At 39.2% G+C, this 23,973-nt stretch overlaps 1 protein-coding gene and 1 long non-coding RNA gene across 3 annotated transcripts in view; one reads left to right on the forward strand and one right to left on the reverse strand.

The window, feature by feature from the left end:
• The window catches only part of rngtt (RNA guanylyltransferase and 5'-phosphatase), a 116,204-nt gene that overhangs the window by 19,434 nt on the left and 72,797 nt on the right, over positions 1–23,973 (reverse strand). Inside the window, exons 12-13 of the mRNA XM_082147934.1 lie at positions 23,712–23,780; positions 7–107 (exon numbers count right to left, since the gene is read on the reverse strand). Coding sequence (XP_082004060.1) covers positions 7–107; positions 23,712–23,780 — 170 coding nt within the window. The remainder of the gene's footprint in view (positions 1–6; positions 108–23,711; positions 23,781–23,973) is intronic.
• Positions 1–23,973, forward strand: part of LOC309482568 — a 97,835-nt gene that overhangs the window by 17,985 nt on the left and 55,877 nt on the right. The window contains exon 2 of one of the 2 annotated variants that reach the window (XR_014200301.1): positions 17,921–18,023. This is a non-coding gene — a long non-coding RNA (uncharacterized lncRNA). Of the gene's footprint in view, positions 1–16,628; positions 18,024–23,973 lie in introns of those variants that run through there. The other variant, XR_014200302.1, reaches the window with a different exon arrangement.

Below are 23,973 nucleotides of genomic sequence, written 5' to 3' on the forward strand. Positions count from 1 at the left end.
ACTCACCCCTCGCCGCCGACTTTGGTGATCTTGAGTCTGAAATCGACAGAGTTGTGGCTGGGCGGCTTCCACTTCAGGATGTCATCACATCTGCCCGGCTTATATTTCTACAGGGAAAACCACAAACACAGACCGACTCACTTTATGACATAAACCACACAATGCAGAGGGGGAAACAAACATCACTCCTTTATTATCTATAAAGAAAAGTTATGTTACATATTATCAACAGCAGCGCATCACAAATTCCCTCCTGAAAAACAAAACAGCCACATATATCGACTTCATATCCAACATTTTTATCGGGTGAAACGGTCTCTATTTCCAAACCGTGAGTTTCCTGTGTCACTGTACAATCTATATGTTGGACTTACTTAAAAAAAGCATGCAAACCGATTGCCTTAAAAAAAAAACAAGTAAAGTGAAATAGGAAAAGTATGTGGTACTGACAAATGCTTAGTATACAGTAGTTCACTTACACAAGAGTTCTAGTAACTAAAAAAGAACTGTAGAGAGTACTTGATAATTTACTTTAAATAAAATATAATTGTTACCACTGTTGTGTTTTGCAGGATGAATGATTAAGTCTGTGTGACTCAAGTATGATCAATTACTAGATTGTCACAAATATAGAGGGATTATATAAACCCAATTAAAAGTTAAGCTATAAAACATAATTATAGTTATGTTATACGTCATTCATACATATGTATATATATATATATATATATATTACTTCTCTTCCTTTGAAACCGAATAACTGATTTCTTGTTGCAATCGCTGCATCAATGGGAAGAGAATTACAATAGTATAAATGAAGTTCCAAGTGCCCAACCAAAGGGATCACGAATCGCCATAATGGTGACTAAAAACATTTTAGGAAAATCAACATCAATTTATGAAGTCAGCTTATGTGATGTTCACTCAAATTTTTCAGTTTATATTAAAATGTCAACATTCAAGATGACTTTGGGAAATGAGTGAATGCAAACAGAGAGAAATAACTGCAGAAGTGGAGGAAATGAGTGAAACATCCATTAAGAATTTCCCCGCCTCAAAAACCACACTCAAACCAATCAATTAATCTTAACTTGGGTTTTCTTAGTAAACAAAGCAGAGTATGTGAATAGTACAGATTACTAGATTTTTACAATTAAGTTAAGACATTAAGTAAAGTTAACTAAGAAGTGTTAGTTAGAATCACTGTTGGATTTTACAGTGTAGGCAACATGTTAACCCCATAAAGACGACTGTACCGTGGTAGTGGGGTGGTAGTGGCGCAATGGATAAGACACATGCCTTTGGTGTGAGAGACCCGGGTCGAATCCACTGTGAGACACCAATGTGTCCCTGAGCAAGACACTTAACCCCTAGTTGCTCCAGAGGCGTGCGACCTCTGACATATATAGCAATTGTAAGTCGCTTTGGATAGAAGCGTCAGCTAAATGAATAAATGTAAATGTAAATGTACCGTATTTAATACACAGGTCTCTAACCTTCTGTAGTCGATCGACAGTTTCAGTTTAGCGTTCCCCTTCAGCTCGTGCTTCACTCGTCTCTTCACTGATTTTAATCACGTAAACGTAAGAATTACTTTGATATTGTTAGTGATATTTCAACATGAACACTTACTGGACTGCAGAAACTTAGCATTACTCGATTATCCATACAGAATTTTGCAAAAAATGTATGATCAAATGTGATTATCAAGTATTAAGGTCCATCAGTCTTATGAGGAACGGTTATTTGTTCATCTCTCATTGTATTGCATTGCATTATGTTTCCCCCCTCTCACAAAAAAAAGCAAAGAAAAACAAAACAACAGCACTTTGATCATAAAACTAAGCATTTAAATATCTTACAAAGACATGTTATTGGCAGATATAGAGTGACAGCTGATATTTACATGCATTTCATGTGCTATACTGCTATAAAGATCTCACAGATTTACATGACAAGCATCAGAATTTCATCTTTGCTCAGTTTTGGCCTCTGAATAAAACAGGGGTTTTGTCTCCTCCGTCTCATACTATACGAGCCATAAAAGCCTGATGTATCAAACATGATACGCAACAAAAAACACATATGCAAACTTGTCTACAGGTTCAATAAACTGTTCATTCCACTTCCATTGTTTAATCTTCTCACTATGATTTCATATGTCAGGCATTAAAGGGTTAAGGTGTGTTCAAAGGCCGGCAGATCTTCTGTGATTCGTCAGACATTTTCGTTTAGTTTCATTTGGTGTGAAAAGGTCATTAAACACTCAAATCTACTGTAGGAAGCGGCACATGCATCTTTATATGTACATTATGTAGAATGTAATGCATCAAGCTATCTGAAAAACACATAGTTGGGGAGTTTTTCACCAAGAAATTAGTTTCACCCGAAAATGAAAATTCTGTCTTTATTTTCCCACCTCATGTCATTCAAATCCTAACACATATTTTTAATGAAACCGTAGAGATTTAAGTCCCTCCATTGAAAGTCCATTTGTAACAACATGAGGGTGAGGATTTTTGGGTGACCTATCTCTTTAAGAGATTGTGAAGTATGACAAAAGTACAGTGTGTGTAAGTTTTGTAGCAGAGCCATATTGCTGACAGAGATAGTTATGTTATGGTGAGAAATGTGGACCTGTCTTCAATCATTTCCACTGTTTATTCAGCATTCTCACTGCTCTGCTACAATATTTCCTGTCCATCTTTCTAGATCTGAGTTATCTGGTGTAAGCCTGGTGGGCTACACAAGTGTACAGAGGGTTAGTGCATCTAGACCGATCAGTAAACATTTGACGAGATGTAAATGAGATGTGACGGGGTTAATAGAGCTCTAATAAAGCAGCAGTTCTGTCATGAGGAAGACTTGCTATCTGTACACTGTACATGAGAATCTGCAGCGTGTGAGCGTGGCATTATACAGCCATTGCAAACAAACACACATATATATATGCTGTCTTTCAGTATAAATGGCTCTGGTAAAGGCACATGTAACCATAATATTATTGCCTCAAAACACCAGCATTAGATCTGGGGGGCTTTAGATGACTTGATGTCTGTGTCTATGAACTAATAAAACTGAAGTGTTTTTGTGAACTCATGTCTCACTTTATTGAAAACAACAATTAACAATTCTATGAACAATCAACACAGAAATTATGTTTGTTTTTTTAAGAAAGAGGTAATAATAACAAGACAACATGTCTTTCTGATATGTAGTCATTGTTAGCTGTACTCAAATGAACTGCTCAAAAAAAGCCGTAGGTTTGAATCAATCGACTGTTCTTTCAGAAACTCGCTATAAAAAAACTGAATTCTGTCAAGTTATTATCTTATCACTATACATTTAAAGCACTTTATATATTTCGGTGTCTTAAGCTAATGTTTTGTCTTTCAGCTCCTCAATAATCCTGCAAATTCTGTCATTACAAAAACCCTTGAGATCAAACTTTTTCCCATTCGCAAAGACCAGGCAATCAGGATGTGCTGGCTTTAATCCGGCGACCAGAACTCATTCACATTCATGTTTACATTTACATTTAAATTACAGTCCTTCATTTAGCAGACGCTTCTATCCAAAGATCCTTACACTGAGGTAAGCTGCAAAAAGACTTAAACTAGTTTTCCAGTCCCAGGTGTGTTTAACTATTATGTACATTCGTCAAAAATAAGTGCAATGTACATATTGTGCTCATGTTGTATTGCAAAACCCTTTTGCTGCTGTTGAGGGGGAACACGGGTGTGTTTAGGCACGAGTTTGGTGGTATGAGTTGGTTTAAGGGTTGGTAATGGCTAGTTCACACTACAGGATTTTAAGATTTTAAGTTAACGAGCTCGCCGACAGGGCTGTAATCGCGTGCAAATCTGCGGGTGATCCGTGCTCGCCAATCTTTAAGTGTGAAATACTTAACGACGCATCAAAAACGCTCGCTAACGCGTCGCCGACGTCAGACAAATATCTAGCATGCCAAATATCTGGAGCTGTCGGCCGACTCGATAGCCTGTGGTGTCACGTGTCGCGACGAGCAGCAGCCAATGATCAGCTTGTTATGACATTACAAAAGCCTTTTGTATTTGTAACCATCGTTGCCAAACCACAACAGGCAGCTGCTTTTTCATTATAATGTTTTACTCACCTCCAACTCTCTCCGACAGACAATCCCTGCTGCCCATGTGTGCTTATCCATCCTTTAGCCCATATTCTTTTCTTTTTTTTCGGGGTTCTAAACAGATCATTGCACAAACTATATATATATATATATATATATATATATATATATATATATTTAGTCCATTTTCAAATAGACAATGCGCCATTTCCCATTCCACTTCTTGCGCATGTTTTCGTGACAAAATGTGGTTTTGGGACCGGATAGAGTCGTTGGGTGACAGAGTTGTTGTCAGCTCGTGTAGTGTGTAACCCCCTGTTGCAGATCATTTACGTAGTGTCACATAGTGTGAACACCACAACGACTTCAAGACTCCAGAGCAAGTCATGTAGTCTAAACAGCACAGCGATCTGCCGACGTTTAAAGTTGTGTAGTGTGAACTTGGCATTAGGTGTAAGGGAAGGTCAAAAGTGTAATTATAAATGCAATTAGATTAATTAATTACAGCTGTAATTACATACAATACAAAAGTTTTGGTAACACTTTATTTCACAGTGTCCTTGTTACATATGTTACATGTACTTACCGTAGTAATAACAGTAAATTATGCATAATTACATGCAACTAACCCTCAACCAAACCCTAATCCTACCCTAACCCTAGAGTAAGTACATGTAGTTGCTTTATATTACTCAGTACTTAAATATATAATTACACTGTAACAATGACACCTTAAAATAAAGTGTAACCAAAAGTTTTTTTTTTAAATGGAAGTACAATGTAAAAACATGTATGTGTGTGTATATTTGGCATGTGACTATGAGAACATTCACTATACATTCATGTCAACGTTCTGGACGTGATGAATCAAATCTGGAGAAACCGAAGAGTGGGAAGACAAAAGTGAGGCGTTGAAACCGATGCGTTGCCAGGAAACACGCTTTGAGCCAGCAGGACTGCTACATGCCAACGGCTCAGGGAAAGATTGGGGATGAAAGTACAGTTGTTACGGGTCAGAGTATCTAAACAACCTTCTCACTTTCCCACTGCAATAATCAAAGCTGTTTCCCAGCGGCGACACTAATGATGAAGAGAGGATACAAACACCAGTTCATGAACTGTAAGTGCATCAGCTCAGGAGAATAAAACCACATCGCCAACCAGTGACAGCAAACATGCGGGCATTACATTTCTAATCAGCCTTAACACAACTTTATAAAATGGATAATGCTGATTCATTCCGATAAATACAGAATTCCAGACACAAAAAAGTTTTGTTAAAACAGCTGTGAAGCTGTTTATATCATAATTGTTATGCGTGTTATTTTAGGTACAAAAATCCACAAAAATAATGTTAACACTCATATTGTTTGTCTTGGGGATATACCAATGCAACTGAGTATTTTAACGTTTACAGATTGGCCTCAATAACTTCTCATTGAAAATCTGAAATTTCTTTCTTTCTTTTAGTTTTTTTAGAGGGACAAGTGGGATTTTTTTTTCTTCATCAACATTATGTCACAAATGTTAATAGAGTTAACTTGTACTGATCCCAGAACATTAATTTAACCAGCTTTCTATTTCTTTGGCTCCAGGCCAGCAGAGGGCACTACTGACTTACCTGACATTATAGCCTTGACTTAATTCAACTGTTGTTGGTTATTTGTGCAGACTGACCACAAGTAGGGTATAAGAACCAAAGTTTCCTTGACTGCGTTCTCTGGACTCCTCTCAAGCGGAGCACTTCTACATTCCGATTGGTTGTCGCCGAACCGCTTCATAGCTCATTACCATAAAGTTGACCTGACTTCAACGCTCCTCGCCGCCGGCTCACATTGAAATATAATGACTTCTGGCCACTTTTGACCCTCTCGCCGGCGGCGGTGTGAACGCACAGTTAGAGTGTGAGGCTCGTCGCCTTTCATTGTTCATTGTGTGTTCTCAAACTGGCAACCCGCGTGAGTGTCTGAAGAGGGGGCGGGAGGAACAACCCTCTCCAATATTTTGAATTTGGACTGCAGTACCTATTTCAACCGCTAGCATAGTCAATCTTACATACTGCACCTTTAAGACCTGTTATGCATTATAAATACACTTTCCTCATGATCATTCTTCGTCATCGTAAGTGTCATGTACTTGGTTAACAATCCCCATCATCACTCCAGAAGAACTGCTTAGTGCAGAAAGCACATTTATCCTATAAAATTACACACATGGAATTTCAAGTTGCGAAGTACAAAATGCTGACAAATTATGGCGAAATAGTGCCCAGTAAGTGACTTGAGTTCCCTAATGAGCAGGCCTGCTTCTTGACAGGGCGGTTCCCTCGCAACAGTCAAAACATGCAAACAGTTGGTCAGCTGTCCACCATGGCATGTACATATAGTAGCTCTTTAGGCGACATGTGACACTCAAACTCAAATGCTGCCAAAATATTAGGCCCATTTACAATGTAAAAACGGATCCGGCCGCAGTTTCACTGGTAGGTTCCCCTGACCCCACTGTAGACAGCATGTATTTCACCAACACATCTTGCAGGCGATAGCCAATAAAAAAGAAAATAATAAAGAAAACTATTTACTCTCTCCTCAGTTAATGGCTCAAAGGGACAAACACAAACTGTTAAGGAATTACGGTAAGGGAGTTTAATTTAACAGAGACTTCCCAGTCTGTCACTCTCCCTAATGCCTTGACTGACAGCTGTCTGCCAGTTAGTCATAGATGTAACATGTCCAGCCTGACCACAGGTGTTGCTGAAGCTATAATGCCTCTAAGACAAGACTTCACAGCGTGATTTATTTTACTGAGACGAGCTTGACTGGCAGCACCAGAGCTGTTGTGCGTCAAATACACTGCGCTGTGACAGTCATGAGAGAAGCCGACATGCTGTTTGGTCAAACTGAAACAGATATACTAGATAGTTTGCAAAAGACCTGTTTGTCACGATTGAGTATAAACCCAGCTTTGTGACATCAGTTATGGAGGCGTCACATATTGTCTGTCAACTGCTGAGTACAGAAGTACAGGAATCGCCTCTGTGCTTCAGGGAAGATAGAGCTGACTGCACGTTTCTCTCAAACACCCCTGAAGCCAAAGATAATCTGTAGCTGAAAACGTCTTGCGGTTGAAATGAAAGCGAAGGAAACACTGGTATTGAAGCTCAATGGGGAAGTGTAAATACGGGTCTTTAACTGACAGACTGTGGATCATATCATAGTAGATTCTCCATGGCAAACCAGTGTTTCAGTTCCACTATATTAAGAGCACTGTACATCTGAGATCCAGAGTATGAGTAACAGTAGGTACAGTATTTTAACATCTTTACAAGGACATGACGTGATGAAATGACCGTGCTGGGGTCAGAGAACTTCTGAATAAACCCTGTTGTTTCAGTTGTGAGCAGCTTGGTCCTGTATGATTCAGCAAATGAGATTGTACTCTCCAAACCTGACAACAAGTGGCTTTACCATAGTATCTTGCTATTGAACCCAAAGACCACAGAGCTGCATCCAACAGTTGTGGAGTAGCTACATTTTGGTGAGTGAAACGATGCTTTCGGACCAAGGATGCCATTGTGTTTAACATGTTAAAGGTGCAGTCTGTAAGAATTACAGCAAGTGGTCGAAATAGGTACTGCAGTCCAAATAGAAAATATCGGAGATCGTTGTTTCCCCCGCCCCCTCATGCTCAGACTCGACGCTCACACAGGTTGCCAGTTTGAACACATAAGAGGAACAAGCGCAATTAAAAATGAAAGCTGAGGAGACTTACACTCTTGTAAGTTGATGAGTTGATTTATTCACGTTTTAATATGTTCTCGTTCATAGAGATTTTTAGAGGGACACAAGGCTTTTTAGGTTGGGTAGAATCTGCGATCTCTGACCCAGTTTGTACTCAGTTACAATGTGTTTTCCACCAACTGGCAACCCGGGGTGTTGAAACACTATTGGGTGAACTGGAAGTGGGCGGAGTCACACAGACCAAAACAAAAACAGACATTCTGACACTGAAGTGGCTGTAGAAGAGTTTTTCAGTATGTTTCCTGAATATCTGCAAACATATTATGATATTTATGGTATATTATACTAACTGGGACTTGTTCCAGCACTTGTATATTGTTGCCCTATTGTTGATTTGATTGCTTCGGTTGCTCTCCTCATTAGTAAGTTCCTTTGGATAAAAGCGACTGCTAAATGATTAAATGTAAATGCATGACAGCAGCTGCTTCTTTCGTTTCAAAGCCCATCCTTTGCCAAGGTCGCTTTTACTCTATTCTTCAGACAAGAATGAAGCCTCATTGTGACAGTCCAAATGATTGTTTCTCTGATCCACATCTACAACTGGTCTATGTCCACAGGCACTTTCTCCTGGATGAACAGCAAATACAGCATCTGTAGAAACTTTAAAGCTACACTGTGTCATTTTTTTAATTGATTCTTAGCAAACAACACTTTGTTCTTTCAAAATGATATGTGCTCATTAATGTGTAATTACTTCTACCAACTAATCAAGTATTCTCGTATTAAGTGTAGAATCTGCCATTTATAATACATACGAGCGAGTCGCTCGAATGGCGGCAGCCATGTTGCGCCTCCATCTTGAAAATACATTCGCCAAAGAGGGACATACCTGGAAATTCAAGCTTCGTGTTTTTACACTCAGTGGCACCGTGACGAATGCGAGGGGGAGATTACTCGCGACTGCCGGCAGATTTGAAATAATACGGCCACCGTAGGAGTTAAAACGCCCTCGGAATGGGAGGGGCTAGAAAGTAATATTCAGTTGGTAGTCATAAACAATTTCACCGCTAGATGGGAGAAAATCCTACACAGTGTAGCTTTAACACCAGAAAGTGCCACCTCCTCATTGTCCGATCTACAGTAGTCAACATTTGAAGTGCATTTAAAAAGTTCATCAAAGTTGTGCTAAGACAAGAAGGGGGTATTGTTCAAAATTCATATATAACTTTGATGAGTTATGTGATGAAACGGCTCAAAAACTTGATGAGTGGCTCAAAACCGTTCATCAAAGTTATACATGGATTTTGACCAATACCCGTTCTTGTCTTAGCACAACTTTGATTACCTTTTTTAATCCACTTCAAATGTTGACTACTGTAGTTGGCAGGGTGCATACTAACCAAAACCTAGTGCATTTTGCACATTCCTGCTATAAACTGGGTTTCTTTCATTTTGGGAAGGGGGCTCGACAACTTTTGGTCAAAATTAGCATCAAATCCCATGAATATCTCAAGTTCCAGGGGAGCTGGGTACCTGGCTGGAAATACAGGTACACCGCAATATTATTTTTAAATTCTCAATCTTATCATATGCATATATTTCCAGGACTGGAAAGGTCCACTTTGCAAAAAACAGGCCCAACCCAGAACAGAGCAGTAATGCTGTCAAAAGCTGGAAGCGAAGAGCCCAGACAGCACACCACTTTTCCAAGGTAAAGTCACTATCTAACAGGTTGCAGGAATACAGAAATGCTCTCAAAATAAAAATCCTAATAGCTTTGCTCACCCCACTGAGGACTCCCAGCATGAGGCGAGATGATGAAAGAGGAAGTGATGATGTGCTTATGGAGTATATATGTGAACCACATCATCAACACGCCACAAGGTGACAACTTTGATGTCGGTTTCTCAGCAAGAAGAAAGGCATGATGCCCTTTCCACTGACAAATTACTGTTATTATCCAGTTTATTCACAGTTATTAATTTAATATTATGATAGTTATTAACAGTAATTTTCCTTAGAGCAAATGTAGTGCTTTAACCGATTAAACACCATTTGGGAATGAGGCCTGACACAAAGCTTAATACATGGTGTGCACTTGTAAGATTTAAAGAGGGGGAAAAAAAAAATCGCAGTGTATCCTCTGTGTATTCAAGGGTCACTATAGTGGATATGCGCGTGACGTCAAGTGAGCAACAAGACTGAGCATTGTTTTTCAGTGTGAATGCAGCGAAAAACACACGAAACACATCTAAAACGGGAAAGAGCTTTGCGATTGACTGTACAACTATAGATTTGACAAGAAATCTGAGGTATATTTTTACAGACTGCCGAAAGCTACAGGACAGAGAAGCAAATGGATAATTTCAATTCACAGAAACAACTGGATCCAGGCAGCGAAAGGTGGATTTCTGTGTTAATATGCTGAATTTAGGGGTAAAATCATACCCTATATATTGAATTGTTATATATTGTATGGACTAGGGCTTTGACTCCGAACTTCGGTATTCGAATATAATTTGTATTGCGCCTACAACAACCATGCCTGACGAGGAGTTCGAAATTTACACTCCTGACAATTTGAAAAGCAACGTGTGGCGCTACTTTGGGTTCCCAAAGAAACAGGGAAAAATCACGAGTAAGAACAAAGTCCATTATTTAATAAAAAGTTGTGACAGTGTGTTTTTCTTCTGAAAATATCATTGCCTGCCTATTGACATTGACTGATACACTGCCCACTGGTGGACAGAACATATACAACTTAAGTTTGATACCAATATAGGTCTTACTGAAGGCATTTTAATGGTCAAAATATTATTAATAAATATTCGAATATTAATATTAATAAACAAACGAACTTTGAATATGATTTTTGGGCAAAAGTCAAAGCCCTAGTATGGACAACTCATCAATTAAATTCTGCATAATTCACTGTTTTTTAAATAAACACGGCCAAAAAAAGGCTTAAGTTTAAACTGATAATGGTTTGTTTTCCTCGCATGGTTTGGCACTTTCCCCTATTAAATCCAGTCCCGCAGCAGCTCTTCTGCCACTCAGTCCCGCAGGGCTTAGTAAAGGGTCAAACTGAGGTTATGTTTTAAGAACTTTCAAAAACTTTTACAGTCAAGGATAAAAACACACTCAGCAGAAGATAAATCAAAAGCTTTTTATTATTTTGAATTATTTTGAAAGCACTTGAGTTATGCAGAAGATTGCCAGCCCTGAAAATGTAACTCATATTTGCTGAGAGTGAAAGGCGTCTGGAACAACAACGCTTTTATGGGGATTGAGTTACTGCCGCGGCTCAAATGCCTTGAGGTTTAGCATTTGAACATCGTATTGTATTAAAGCACGACAGACCAAGGTCAGCCTGTCGCTGCCGCACATCTTCTTATGGCTTGTCAAAACATTTTGAAAATCAGTTAGATTTTGTGTCTCTTTAATCAAATCATTGAGTCGCACAGTTATTCAGTCATGTGGTCGACACACAAAGATCTCAAAAGCAGAGCATCGTTAGTCCTTGATGGAGTCAAACGCAATGAATGCAGGGGTGAAAATCAATCAAGGGCGCAACACAAACCCGAAGCGTCACCATGGAAACAAGCGCGACCCTGTTAGCATTCCTTCATGGCAGACTAACCCGTTTACCTGGAGCTTTTCACTTCTTTGTAATGCATGATGCTGCTGTACGGTTTCGTCTGTTAGCGTCCACATGCTTTCAACCACGGCAAACTCTTACTTCTCATTTATACAAAAGCTCTTCTGCTTCCATTTCCATCTGATAATTAATGGATGGAAAATGTGTGGAAGACTGTCTAGATTAATCTCACCATCTGTCTCAGAAATGAACAGTTCTGACTTATCTTTCAGCATAAAGTCGTCGGCTTGTCCTCGCTGAAAGTGGACATGCTGCATGACATGCCAGAATCTCAGCCAACGAGAACACAGTTGATGTGTAAAAGATAGTTATGCAGAGTCAGACTTTGGAGGAATAGGACTTCGCAGTGGGCCGCAGAAGTGCAAACCAAGTGCCTGAACAAAATGTTCTGTTGCTCATCACGGCTGGTTAGGACACAGCCTGACCGAGTCTCCTTCTGGTGCTAAAGACACAAAACCATCAGGAGCAAGCTGACAGGACAGAACGATCCTCCGAAAAACAACACAATTCAGAGTAATCATTAGGCCTGTAACGGGAATGGGACAAGGGAGAGTTTCCCAAAAGCTTTCTGAGACCCATGACATCATGGTTTCTAGGATTAACTTAGGCTTGGACAGTTAGGACAGTTGACTACTCACCCAACAACCTACTACTCTATAGTGATAGATATCGCCTAATCAGTTTATTTAGTTAGTGAAAGGGGTCACATTCACACACACACACACACACACACACACACACACACACACACACACAAAAACAAATCGCAGTAAAATGTGCTGCTCCAACGATTATGATTTGACTGAAATAAACAGGAATCATGTTCAAAATTAACTTGACCAATCCCAACTTTCTAACACTGGGAATTTTCCAAAGGATCTGCAGAGCGGATAGGAACGATGCAAGCTTTGTTATTGTTCTCTTATTGTTTGCGCTTCTGATGTTTAGGAACCCCTTTATTACCTCGGCAAGTTAAGAGTCACGAGATAGGCATCATTGACATGGAAATGCTCTAATGGTTGATCATGTGTTGATGGGTTCTGATATCTGACATTAAAGCTCAGGAGTCATTTTTTGCAGTTTCATGTCAATAAATGCTCTTTTTGGATTGGTGAGGAAGCTTTGTGATCCTCGTGATATGACGTCTTTAAGACAATGTTAACATATTTGTAGCTTTAGTTGTTATCAAAATGATAGAATAAAAAGATTGCCCATAATGTACGGTTAACATGTTTTGAAAGCACAATGACAAAGGTCTGCTGTTAGCAATCTTCGGAAGAAAACAAGTGCTGCTGCGTGGGCGAGTTTCCACAATGGGCCTTTAAAACGCAACATTACCAAGATTACTAAGACTTTAAATTGAACCCTTTAAAAGCACAGCCACTACACACATCAAAGCAGAACTTTCTGAACAAATTCATAACCTACAAATGTCAGGATTATTACTGTTGGACTTCAAATGATATTAATTTAATGACTTAAATATATAATGGGGGGTGGAATTGGAATATGGTTTTAGTTTCAGGGCTGAGAAAGAACATTATATGTAACATTGCTAACATTGTTCTACATTACAGGGAAATACTAAACCATAATAATAAAGCTTTAAAATATAAAGTACAAGCGCACACATAAAGATTGGAGCAGCGAACTGGCATCAGTAGCTGCGTTTCCATTACCCTTCAAATTGCGCAAATTGAAATTGTGAATTGAAAATACGCCCAATGGAAACACGTCAATTTCGCAAAAACTCCCATTTATTGCAAAAAAGTGTTTCCGCTCGCATGAGGAGGTTTTTCAGGCAATTCGAAAAAGAATATTTCGCAAAACGGCAATGGAAACAGTTTTTGCGCATTTACAGGTCACCTGACGTAGATGACGCGGTGTGTTTGGACAGAATATGAGACAGAGCTCTTTATTATGATCTAAACCTCAAATAAATGCCACAATAAAGACCTCGTAGCAGAAATGAGGGAGAAACACCCAGAAACACCTCATATGTGCCGGTCACAAGTATAATAAGGGTTGTTTCCTCACCATTAATGCTTGGAAAATAAAAATACATTTCCTTCGATTAATAATAATGGCCAGTGCAGTGGCTGGGATATACATAAACCCACCAACGTCCGTTGCCATGATTTTTGGAATGATTTTACTGATCGCGAGAGGAAAAATGAAGTTGTCGTCGCATAACATCAGTTAATGGAAACGCCGTCATTTAAAAAAAACAAAAAAAACAAACAAAAAAAAAATCGCAAACGTTTTGCGCAAATCTGTAATGGAAACGCGCCTAGTAATGATTATGAAAGTGTTGGGGGAGAAAACATCAGAAAGGAGACTGTCTGAACATTTGTATAATTTTGAACATTTGACATTTTAACATTTCAACATAATGAATAAGCAAGTGTTTTCTGAGTCAGTGTCAGCTGACAGCGTATAGTGGATGCGCATAGAGAAACGCATGTTAAATTAAACATCATGCAGTAAAGCGCGGTGCTAATTTATAGGGATGTCGCAATATATCGCAATTCAAAAATGCAACAATATGTATTGTGTATAGTTCACATGTATAGTGTGGACTATATATAATGTTGAATATAATGTATAATTATATTGGAATATTTGTGATAATGCCAAATGTCTGATGTTACCAGTGAAAAGTGGCCTACACTATTTTAAATGTATCTAGTTGGTGACAGAGTTCAAGCATATTCGTCTGAAATAATTCAGTATTTTCAGCTTCAGAATCATGAATATTTTTATTCTGGCGTTGGGATACTCCTTTGTTTCAAATGATAAGCCATGTTTGAGGATGACGAATGAAAGGCGAACGTTTGGATAGGCCTGCCCGACATAATTACCACATGGACCAGCCGTGTTAACAATCAGTCCCTCAGAAACTGCATGACTTCTGCAGTTCCTGTGGAGTTTTTGTTCTGAGACTGACTAATTAAAACTTGGTCGACTAAGCCTTTTCTCGTCACCTAATGTTTAGTTGACTATTAGGGGCAGCCATGACAGATACAACTTCAATTTGAATAATATATCAGTAAATGTTGAAATAAACATTAATTAAGATTAATAAATGTTTTAGAATTACTTTTCAATGTGAGTTCATGTCAGATATTGTAGATAACAAATGGAATCTTATTGTAAAGTGTTACTGACTATTGTGCAAAAATGGTTCTGATGGCTATTGAACAGATATACTTAATATCCATATACTGTGTGGCACAATGTCTGTACACACATGGCCCTAAACTGGCCTCATTTTGCACACACTACTCCATTAGTCATTCAGACAACACACTGATTAGGAGGTTTATAAACGGAGCAGAAATGCATGCTGGAATAATAGAGGAATATCTGTTTGTAAAGATTAAGAGATGCGTTTGACAAACCCTTGACAGAAACATTTCATGGTGAATATGTTTCCCTTGCTAACATGGCTCTTAATGACAGATTTTGATAAGAAGAGCGTGTGAATAAATGACAGGTCACAGGTCAGCACAAAGCCAGCAGAGCCGTAACCTCAATCGTGAGTGATATCAATCGCCACAGGCAAAAGCTGATATTAAGCGCATCTATCTCTGTCACAGATATTAAATTACCACAGGGCAATTTCCTTATGCACACTGGAGAACCGGCCCGGTCGTCTGATCACGTAATTCAGTTATTTATCTGAAATACAGTTTTCATCAAACAAACAAGGAGGACATGTTCATGAATTTTCATTACGACACTAATTTTATAGTATTTTTGCTTTCATTTTAAAAGCTCAATGAAACCTTGACCCCGTGTGAAGTGCTGTTTCTACAAACATCCTGCAACACTGTTCTCATGATAAGTATTAAAGTCAATCTGAAACCGCATTCGCAAACCCATGATGCTTCGCTAGTGCGATGAATAACAGGACACTCTGGGCAAAACTGGGCAAGGCAGGACTTGAATTATTCCATGAGGATTCGACTCAATTCTGTCACAGCTGAATGAAACCATGATTAAATAGTTATTTGGTTTTTGGTAACCAAAGTTACCAAAGTGAGACTAGTGAGAGTTCCTGCCTCAAGTGGAGGAGTTCAAGTATCTTGGGGTCTTGATCACGAGTGAGGGAAGGAGGGAACGGGAGATTGACAGACGGATCGGTGCAGCTTCTGCAGTAATGCGGTCGATGTACCGGTCTGTCGTGGTGAAGAAAGAGCTGAGCCGCAAGGCGAAGCTCTCGATTTACCGGTCAATCTACGTTCCTACTCTCACCTATGGTCATGAGCTGTGGGTCATGACCGAAAGGACAAGATCCCGGATACAGGCGGCCGAAACGAGCTTTCTCCGCAGGGTGGCTGGGCGATCACTTAGAGATAGGGTGAGAAGCTCGGTCACTCGGGAGGAGCTCAGAGTAGAGCCGCTGCTCCTCCACATCGAGAGGGGTCAGCTGAGGTGGCTCGGGCATCTTTCCCGGGAAGGTGTTCCGGGCGCGTCCCACTGGGAGGAGGCCCCGGGGAAGACCTAGGACACACTGGAGGGACTATGTCTCCCGGCTGGCCTGGGAACGCCTCGGTGTTCCCCCGGAAGAGCTGGAGGAAGTGTCTAGGGAGAGGGAAGTCTGGGCATCCCTGCTTAGACTGCTGCCCCCGCGACCCGGCCCCGGATAAGCGGAAGAAGATGGATGGATGGATGGTTTTTGGTAAAGATTATTTGGCATTGGCGAAATGTAAAGTTGTTTAATTCATTAAGTAGATTTCATCCTTCAGCCTTCTAATAAACAAGGTAATGAACTAATTCAATCGCCTCTTATTAAACGTGTGTTGTGATCTGCACTACATGTGTGTTTCCTTTCCAGACATCAAAGATGCTGAAACACCTGGTGTGTGTTAGATGTGCTGGTGTGTGTGTGCTGGTGTGTGTTGGATGTGCGGGTGTGTGTTGGATGTGCGGGTGTGTGTGTGCTGGTGTGTGTTGGATGTGCGGGTGTGTGTGTGCTGGTGTGTGTTGGATGTGTGGGTGTGTGTGTGCTGGTGTGTGTAAGAGCAGCTCAGGTGATGTGAAGTAACCTGGTGCACATCAAAGGTAGAAAGATCAAAACAGACTTAGTTTTGCTTGTTTATCAGGGGGTGGTGTGTGTGTGTGTGTGTAAAAGTTTCCCTGAATATGTCGTCATGTGTGATTGGCTGGTGTGTGGAGGGGTTATTATAAACTCTCTGTAAACACAGCTGTCACTTTACCATTGTCTTCCTGTGTGTTTTAGAGTAGACAGCTTCGTTCATTATAATGGGAGCAATTTAGTTTTGACACATTGCAAATGTCACACTTTGCAAGGTCCAAACTAAATGTGTGGCCAACTGAGAACATTTCCGGCCCTGAAACATATATATATTTTGTCACTATGACAATGGCTTGTTTCCAGTTATTTGGCAGTTATTTGGTTCGCAGTGTTTATGTGATAAGCCGGCCTCCTCTGTAAAACTACACCTGCCAGAAAGACGATAAGATTAACACATCAGAAACTTGTCTTTGTATAAAATGGGGGGATTCAAGGTTTACAAAAGTGGTCTTGACAAACAACAACACTTTCGTAGTGCAATATTGAACAGGAAAATTGCATTTTGCAGAAAATGAATGGCTTTGCAGATGCTCTCAAGAAACTTTTTTATAGCGCAATATAATAAGTTGTTGGCAAATAGAGCTGCCGCTAAAATTTACTGAAACAAAAACAATCATTGTATGAGCAAGGGGATAAAGCAGGAAGATTGTTTTTGCACCTGACAAATTACACTGCCTTCTCGTTGAGATCTACGAGAAACTGGGTGTTCCTCCCTGAAGCCCTAATATTGCCAAACCCAGGAAAAGTCAACACAAAATGAAGAAACATTCACTCTGTTGGCCTTTTTTTAATGTAGATACAAAGTCCTGTTCCAAACGCAAGGGAGCAGCTTCAGCCGGGTGTCCATATCAGGAAAGTGCACATAAGAAATCCTGAATGGAAAGGCTTGAAATGCGAATAAACTCGCATTCAAATTTGCATTACAAATGTGATGCACTTGGCAAAAATGGATTATGTACAAACACTACATTACCCATGATGCTGTACAGAAAATTCCACCAATCAGAGTTGCACTAATGTCCTCCATTAAAGTGAGTCTCCACAACCCGCCAGAACTGCTCTGAGCGTGGCTGTTCACAGGTATAGACCTTATGCGCCAGAGAAACGAGGGCGCCGCCATCTTTACAATATTGTCTTTTAACTTCCGTTTTTGCGGTCGCTCTGTATATTTCTATGGCATTGCTGTCCAGGAGTAATTAGCTTTTGAAATGGATTTACTTAATGTAAAGTAAACGAAAGTTATCATGAGGATTGTAATGTTTAAAGCAGATGACTTAACAAATGTCAGTCGACCGGGAAGATTTGAAAACGAGCCGTTCTTTAATAAACGCAAAATCGCTGTGAAAATACAGACCGGAAGTCAAAAGACAACGAGCGCCGCACTGAAAAGGGGCGGAGCTACATAAGGTCTATACGGTGATGTATTTGAGCCATTGTTACGTGAGCTATTGCACTACATGTCCCTCCTGCAGCTTTTAAAACCAATGATTAATCGCTCTAATACAGCAAATACATCTCTTCCCCAGAGAAATCTAGGAGGTTAATCAGCTGCTTCATCAGGGGGATGCGGATGAAGAAAGCTCAGTGTTTTCGTATTCCCGAATTACCATAAAGGCACAAACCAAATGTGGAACATTGTGGAGTGGAAAGCCAGCTATTGTCTCTTGATAACACAGCATCCTGTGTGAAATGGACATTTACATCCAAGCATCCGGCAGACGCTTTTATCCAAAGCATCAGTGCACATTAAAGTATACATTTTTCCATTGTGTGTGATCCCTGGGGATTGAACCCATGACCTTGATGTTGCAGGCGCCATGCTCTAACAGGTGAGCAAACACATACTGACTGATCTCCATGGGTCGACATGGAGAGAAAGCACATTGGATTCAATACAGGCAACAGGAGATATCGCTTTGTTCTTCGTCCTGGATGTATTTTTTCACTCAGCTAAACTGCAGCAAATTCTGGGATTCTATCCATTGGTTCATTGTCCATTATCAATAGTGCAGCGATGCACGAAACACCTGTTACGCAGAGGTCACTTCTAAACTCAGCAGTTTTATATTGGTCAATGAGGCGAAATCGCACACATTGAAAGGTGAACGACCTTGAACGCGACTCCTATTGAGACGGCTGAATCTCACCGAACAAAGGTAAATGTAACAGCATCCTCAGAACTGGGCAAAATAAAGGTGTCTTAGGAGGCAGCGAAGTTAAGTTGCCTGGTACCGAAACCCGAGCAAAAGCGTGTTCGAATTGTGGCAGGAAGACTTGCATCGATAATACTTCTACATTACCTAAAAGGGAATGACCAGAAGGACGGGATATTGTTCAGCATCAAAGAGGGAGTCTGACATGCTGTGCTATCAGCGGATGCACACAAGGGCTTTAGAAAGGGTTGAATGGGCCTGTCTTTTTGAAATGCTAAAGAGATTTGGATTGGTTTGTTCTATAAAAATCCAGAAGCTGCAGGGCTGATCAACAACATTGTGCCAAAGTCATTTAACATTTCCAGAGGCAGGACTCCTCTGTCCTTTTTATAATTGCCACAGAACCTTTTGTAGAGCATAAAATAGCCTTTGCGCTATTGATGTCTTACTCTGTATAAACTGCCTTGACAGATCGAATCCCACTTTTTGACACATTTGGGAAAACATCAGGCTGCGGAGGTAACAAGCTGCACCATTTGATAGAATTAATATTCTGAAGTTGAACCTACTACTAATACATATGGACCAACAGATGGTTCACTTTAATGTCATAATAAAGAATAAAATTAAAAACTAATGCTCCCAGCCCAACACAAAAACATGATGTTATTTGTAAGAATGTTATTTGAGAATCTAAAAGTGCACAAGGAGTCTGACAACAGCCGGTATGATCTGATCTCACCATCATCGAGTCCGTCTGTGATTACATGAAGAAACAGAAGAAACTGAGACAGACTAAATCCAGAAGAACTGCGGGAACGTCTCCGAGATGCTTGAAGAAACCTTCCTGCAAAGCTACAGGACTGTGAAGAGTACTGGCACTCGTGTTAAAATGCTGTAAAGTGAGAATGCTTTTAAAAATTAAATCACAAATTGAATTTATTTATGATTTAACTTCTATTAACTAATTCAAATCAATATATGGCGTAACGACCCTTTGCGTTTAAAGCGGCTTTTGTCCAGGTACACTTGCGCATAGTTTTTCAGGTAGCTTTGCAGGAAGGTTTCTTCAAGCATCTCGGAGACGTTCCCGCAGTTCTTCTGGATTTAGTCTGTCTCAGTTTCTTCTGTTTCTTCATGTAATCACAGACGGACTCGATGATGGTGAGATCAGATCATACCGGCTGTTGTCAGACTCCTTGTGCATACACAAATCTCACTGGATTATTACAATTAATGGCAAAAAGAATGTTTGGAAATGTAAACAGATATTTCCTACTGACACACTACAGCAAAAGATATAAATAACTGACTTAAAAACTTTTTTTTGGAGGGGGGGGGGGGGGGGGGGGGGATATTAACATTACTGTACTGTACAGTACTGTACATCTCTGGAATTTAATTCCAAACTCAACAAAGTTACTATCTCTGTATCTGTACATTATGTTCCTCACTTTGTCCTTCATGAGCAGCGGTTGCGTTCGTAGATTCTAGTACTCATTTGTAATGACCTACTTCTTCACATCTATTGTATGATTCACAAATATTAAAATGATAAATTTGTCTTGGCCACACAACTAAGCATATTTCTCCCCTGAATTTGCAGATAAGACAGAATGAAAATAGACTGGCCATTATTTAAAATGTAAGTCTGCAACACGCCTGTCTGCATAATATTAATGAGTCCCACAACCTTGATCGTCTGGTTCAGGAGTGCTGGGTTTAGGTTGGATCCTGCGCAGGAAGAATGCTGAATTATTGAGCATCCCTGCTATGTATGGATATGGCTGCATTTAATTTATGTATATTTACTAAAAATATTATTAACATCCCCACTGTGTATGAATGGGATTTCCTTTTAAATGTCTTTAGAAGGCCATACGTGAAATATTTATTTTGGCTTTTTATTTTTCTTGCAAAATATAGACTACTGTTCAAAAGTTTTGGGGTCGGTAAGATTTTTTTTAATAATAATTATTTATTTAATCAAAAATGAAAAAAAAAAAAATTTAATACTGTGACATATTACAAATCAAAAATACTGTTTTATATTTATATTTTCAAAATTATTCCTGTGATTAAAGCTATATGTTATAATTATTATATATAAAATATACGTTTTATTTGTGTAATGTGCGCTGTGAGTGTTTATGAGATTCCTCCAGTTTCCATCCTTTCACTTTGACTGGAAATACTCAGGCTGACCTCAGGACAGTATTTATTGAATTAAAATCACAGTTAATCACAACAATGAATTACAAAAAGATGTCCCACAAAGCATGTTTGTCAGGTGTGTACCAGTACAAAGCCTCGTGTTCCCGCTCCTGCTCTCTGGAAAAGGTCATGTGGAATGACTGTCTCAGGGCTGATTTCATTGTTGTACATTATGCTGGATTCAGGGTCACATGATTCTCTCTCTCAATATGAGGAGCTGGAGGACATGTGGAAATGAGGATAGCACTGCATGTGAGGCTCGCTGAATACAAGATTGGAAATATAACACCACACCTGGCTAATGTGCACTTTCTCCAGCATTAAGACGACAAGCGCAGCAATGAGAGACGTCAGCAGAGAAAACACATTACACTGAGGGCTTCTGAAGCCCATTTTTAAATATATTGATGTGATTGATCGGTTGTCACACAGGAATGTGGAGTGTATGTGCATGCCCTTTACCTTTCAATTTGCAAAAAGACTGAACAATATTGGACTATTTTTATATATTTCTATTTTTGATGAGTATTTGTGTGATTTCTGCAGCTGAGAGCGCCTCTCTCTTCTGTTGTGTTTCTAATCTGTCAAAGGCACATTGATGTCGAGCTTCTGCTTTGAATCCGGCACGCCTGCGGTGAATCTCTCCTGCCTTTATCCCCCTGGGTCCTGCTTTTGTTTTTATGAATTTGTCTGTGACCATAGATTATCTGTTTTTAAAGTCGCATGCCTGGTGAATTCTAATGTGGGCATCCTGGGCTTTCTTCTGAGAGTTCAAATGTTCGGAGGTTTGGCTATAGGAATTGATTTGTTTTTTAAATGCCTGCACAGCCCATTTATAGAAAGATGAACAATAGGAGTGTGGGTTTATTATCATTTTTTATTTGATTGAGCATCATGTTTCTTGTAAGTACATATCTCAGTCTCAATATTCTGTGACTCGCCCTTCCCCATTTAAATGTTATAACTTAGGAAATGAAATAAAGCTAGAATGCAGACAAGACTTACAACCTTTTTTTATTATGACAGAAGGCATTCTAGAAGAAATTTAGGCTAAAATTGTATTTGTTAAATAAATGTTAATGTGCACCTGCAATATCTTAGTTTTCTCAAAAAGCATAATATAATAAATAATAGTTTGAAATAGATAAAAAAAATTTAATAAGACAGTGTTTGTTGATAATTAATAGATCAGGCTTTTATGGCTCACATAGTATGATATTAATAGTATGTAACACATACTCGAGGAAGAAAAACACCTCAATTTTTTTAAGAAGCCCAAACTGAGCAAAAATATGAAATTTGATGCAGTTGCTGATATTCATATGGACAAATACTAATGTAAATCAATGAGTTTTACAACAGTACAGACTACTTAATAGCAGATAACAGCAGACTACTTACATAAAAGGCATGTAAATATCAGCTGTCACTCTATATCTGCCAATAACCGATAAAGACAGTAAAGCAGCTCCAGCTCACTCAGAATGCTGCCGCTAGATTATTAACCAGGACTAAGAGAATAGAGCACATCACTCCGGTTCTTACAAATGTACATTGGCTCCCAATCAGTTATAGAATAGTTTTTAAAGTGATGCTTTTAGTCTATAAAGCGCTGAATTGCTTAGGGCCTGAGTACATTTCGGAAATGTTTGAAAAATATAAACCAAGAAGGACTCTTAGATCAATGAACTCAGGTCAGAGTTAGAACAAAACATGGAGAAGCTGCGTTTAGTGTCTCTGCTGTACACGACTGGAACAAACTACCAGAAGATCTTAGATGCGCCACAAATGTGTTGATTTTTAAATCCTCTTTTTTCTCATGCTTATGATTGAGCTCTTAAACCGAGCTATACCGTTCAGCCTTACAGTTTCTTATGCCCTTTTTATCCTATCTTTTAAATCTCTTTCATCTTTCTTGTGTTTGTGTGTATCTTGTACTATTATAATGATGTTTTATCTGTTTTTTTAATTACTTTTCTTTGTAAAGCACATTGAATTGCTTTGATGTATGAATTGTGCTATATAAATTAATTTGATTTGATTTGAATAACATGTCTTAGTAAGATATTTAAATGCTTAGTTTTATGAACAAAGCTCTGTAGTTTTAAAACATTTAATACAATGCAATACAATGATTGAGAGATGAACAAATAAACCTTACGCTAAAGGATCATATTTGATACATCTAAAAAAAATGATGCACGGATAATCAAGTAAACCAAAGTTGTGTTCATGTTGAAATAACAATATAAACTATTTAAATATACGTGTAAAAAGAGAAGTGAACCACACGCTTAAGGTGGATGATTTACAGTTATAATAAAGGGCCTTTTAATTGCTTTAATTTGATCATGTTGCTTATTGAGGCTTTAGAAACTCGTGTATCGAATATGATATATAGAGGAACTAAGTCCTGGTGTAGCAGTTACACATGACACTTACGTACAGTATATGATATTTGTGCAACATTCATAACTAATTTTTTTCTTCAAGCAAAGCAAAAAGCCTGTCTTTGGCTGAGAATTTTCTCAAGATTTGATTGATTAGTTTAAAAATCAGTTTGGTTTGCAGCTTGATGGCATTCATGCCCATACACACTGTATCATACAGCATAGTTGATGGATTATTACTTATGTTTCTGAGGAAGCCATAAAACAAACCCTCTTATTTACTCTCTCTCTCTCTCTCACTGCAGGTAAAGTTACATCCAGTGTGTGTGTTCTGGTGTCAGACTCACCCCTATAGGCTGGAAGATAAGACCATCAACTTCATGGCTGACCTGCGAGGTGAAGCTGCCCTCCAGGAGCTGCGGACAAAGAGGACAATGAGAATATATAATGTGTTTTTGGCATAAAATACATGTAGCCTGCGGGCAGAGACCATCTCTTTGACAGAGGACAAGACATCGCTGAAAATAAACAGTAAAAAAAGTAATGTTTCCAAAACAGATTTCTCAAACACGCTCTCCATCTGCCTTTGTTTGGGGGAAAAAAATGCAG

The sequence above is a fragment of the Leuciscus leuciscus genome (genome assembly GCF_965113295.1).
Source record: "Leuciscus leuciscus genome assembly, chromosome: 19".
NCBI lineage: Eukaryota > Metazoa > Chordata > Actinopteri > Cypriniformes > Leuciscidae > Leuciscus > Leuciscus leuciscus.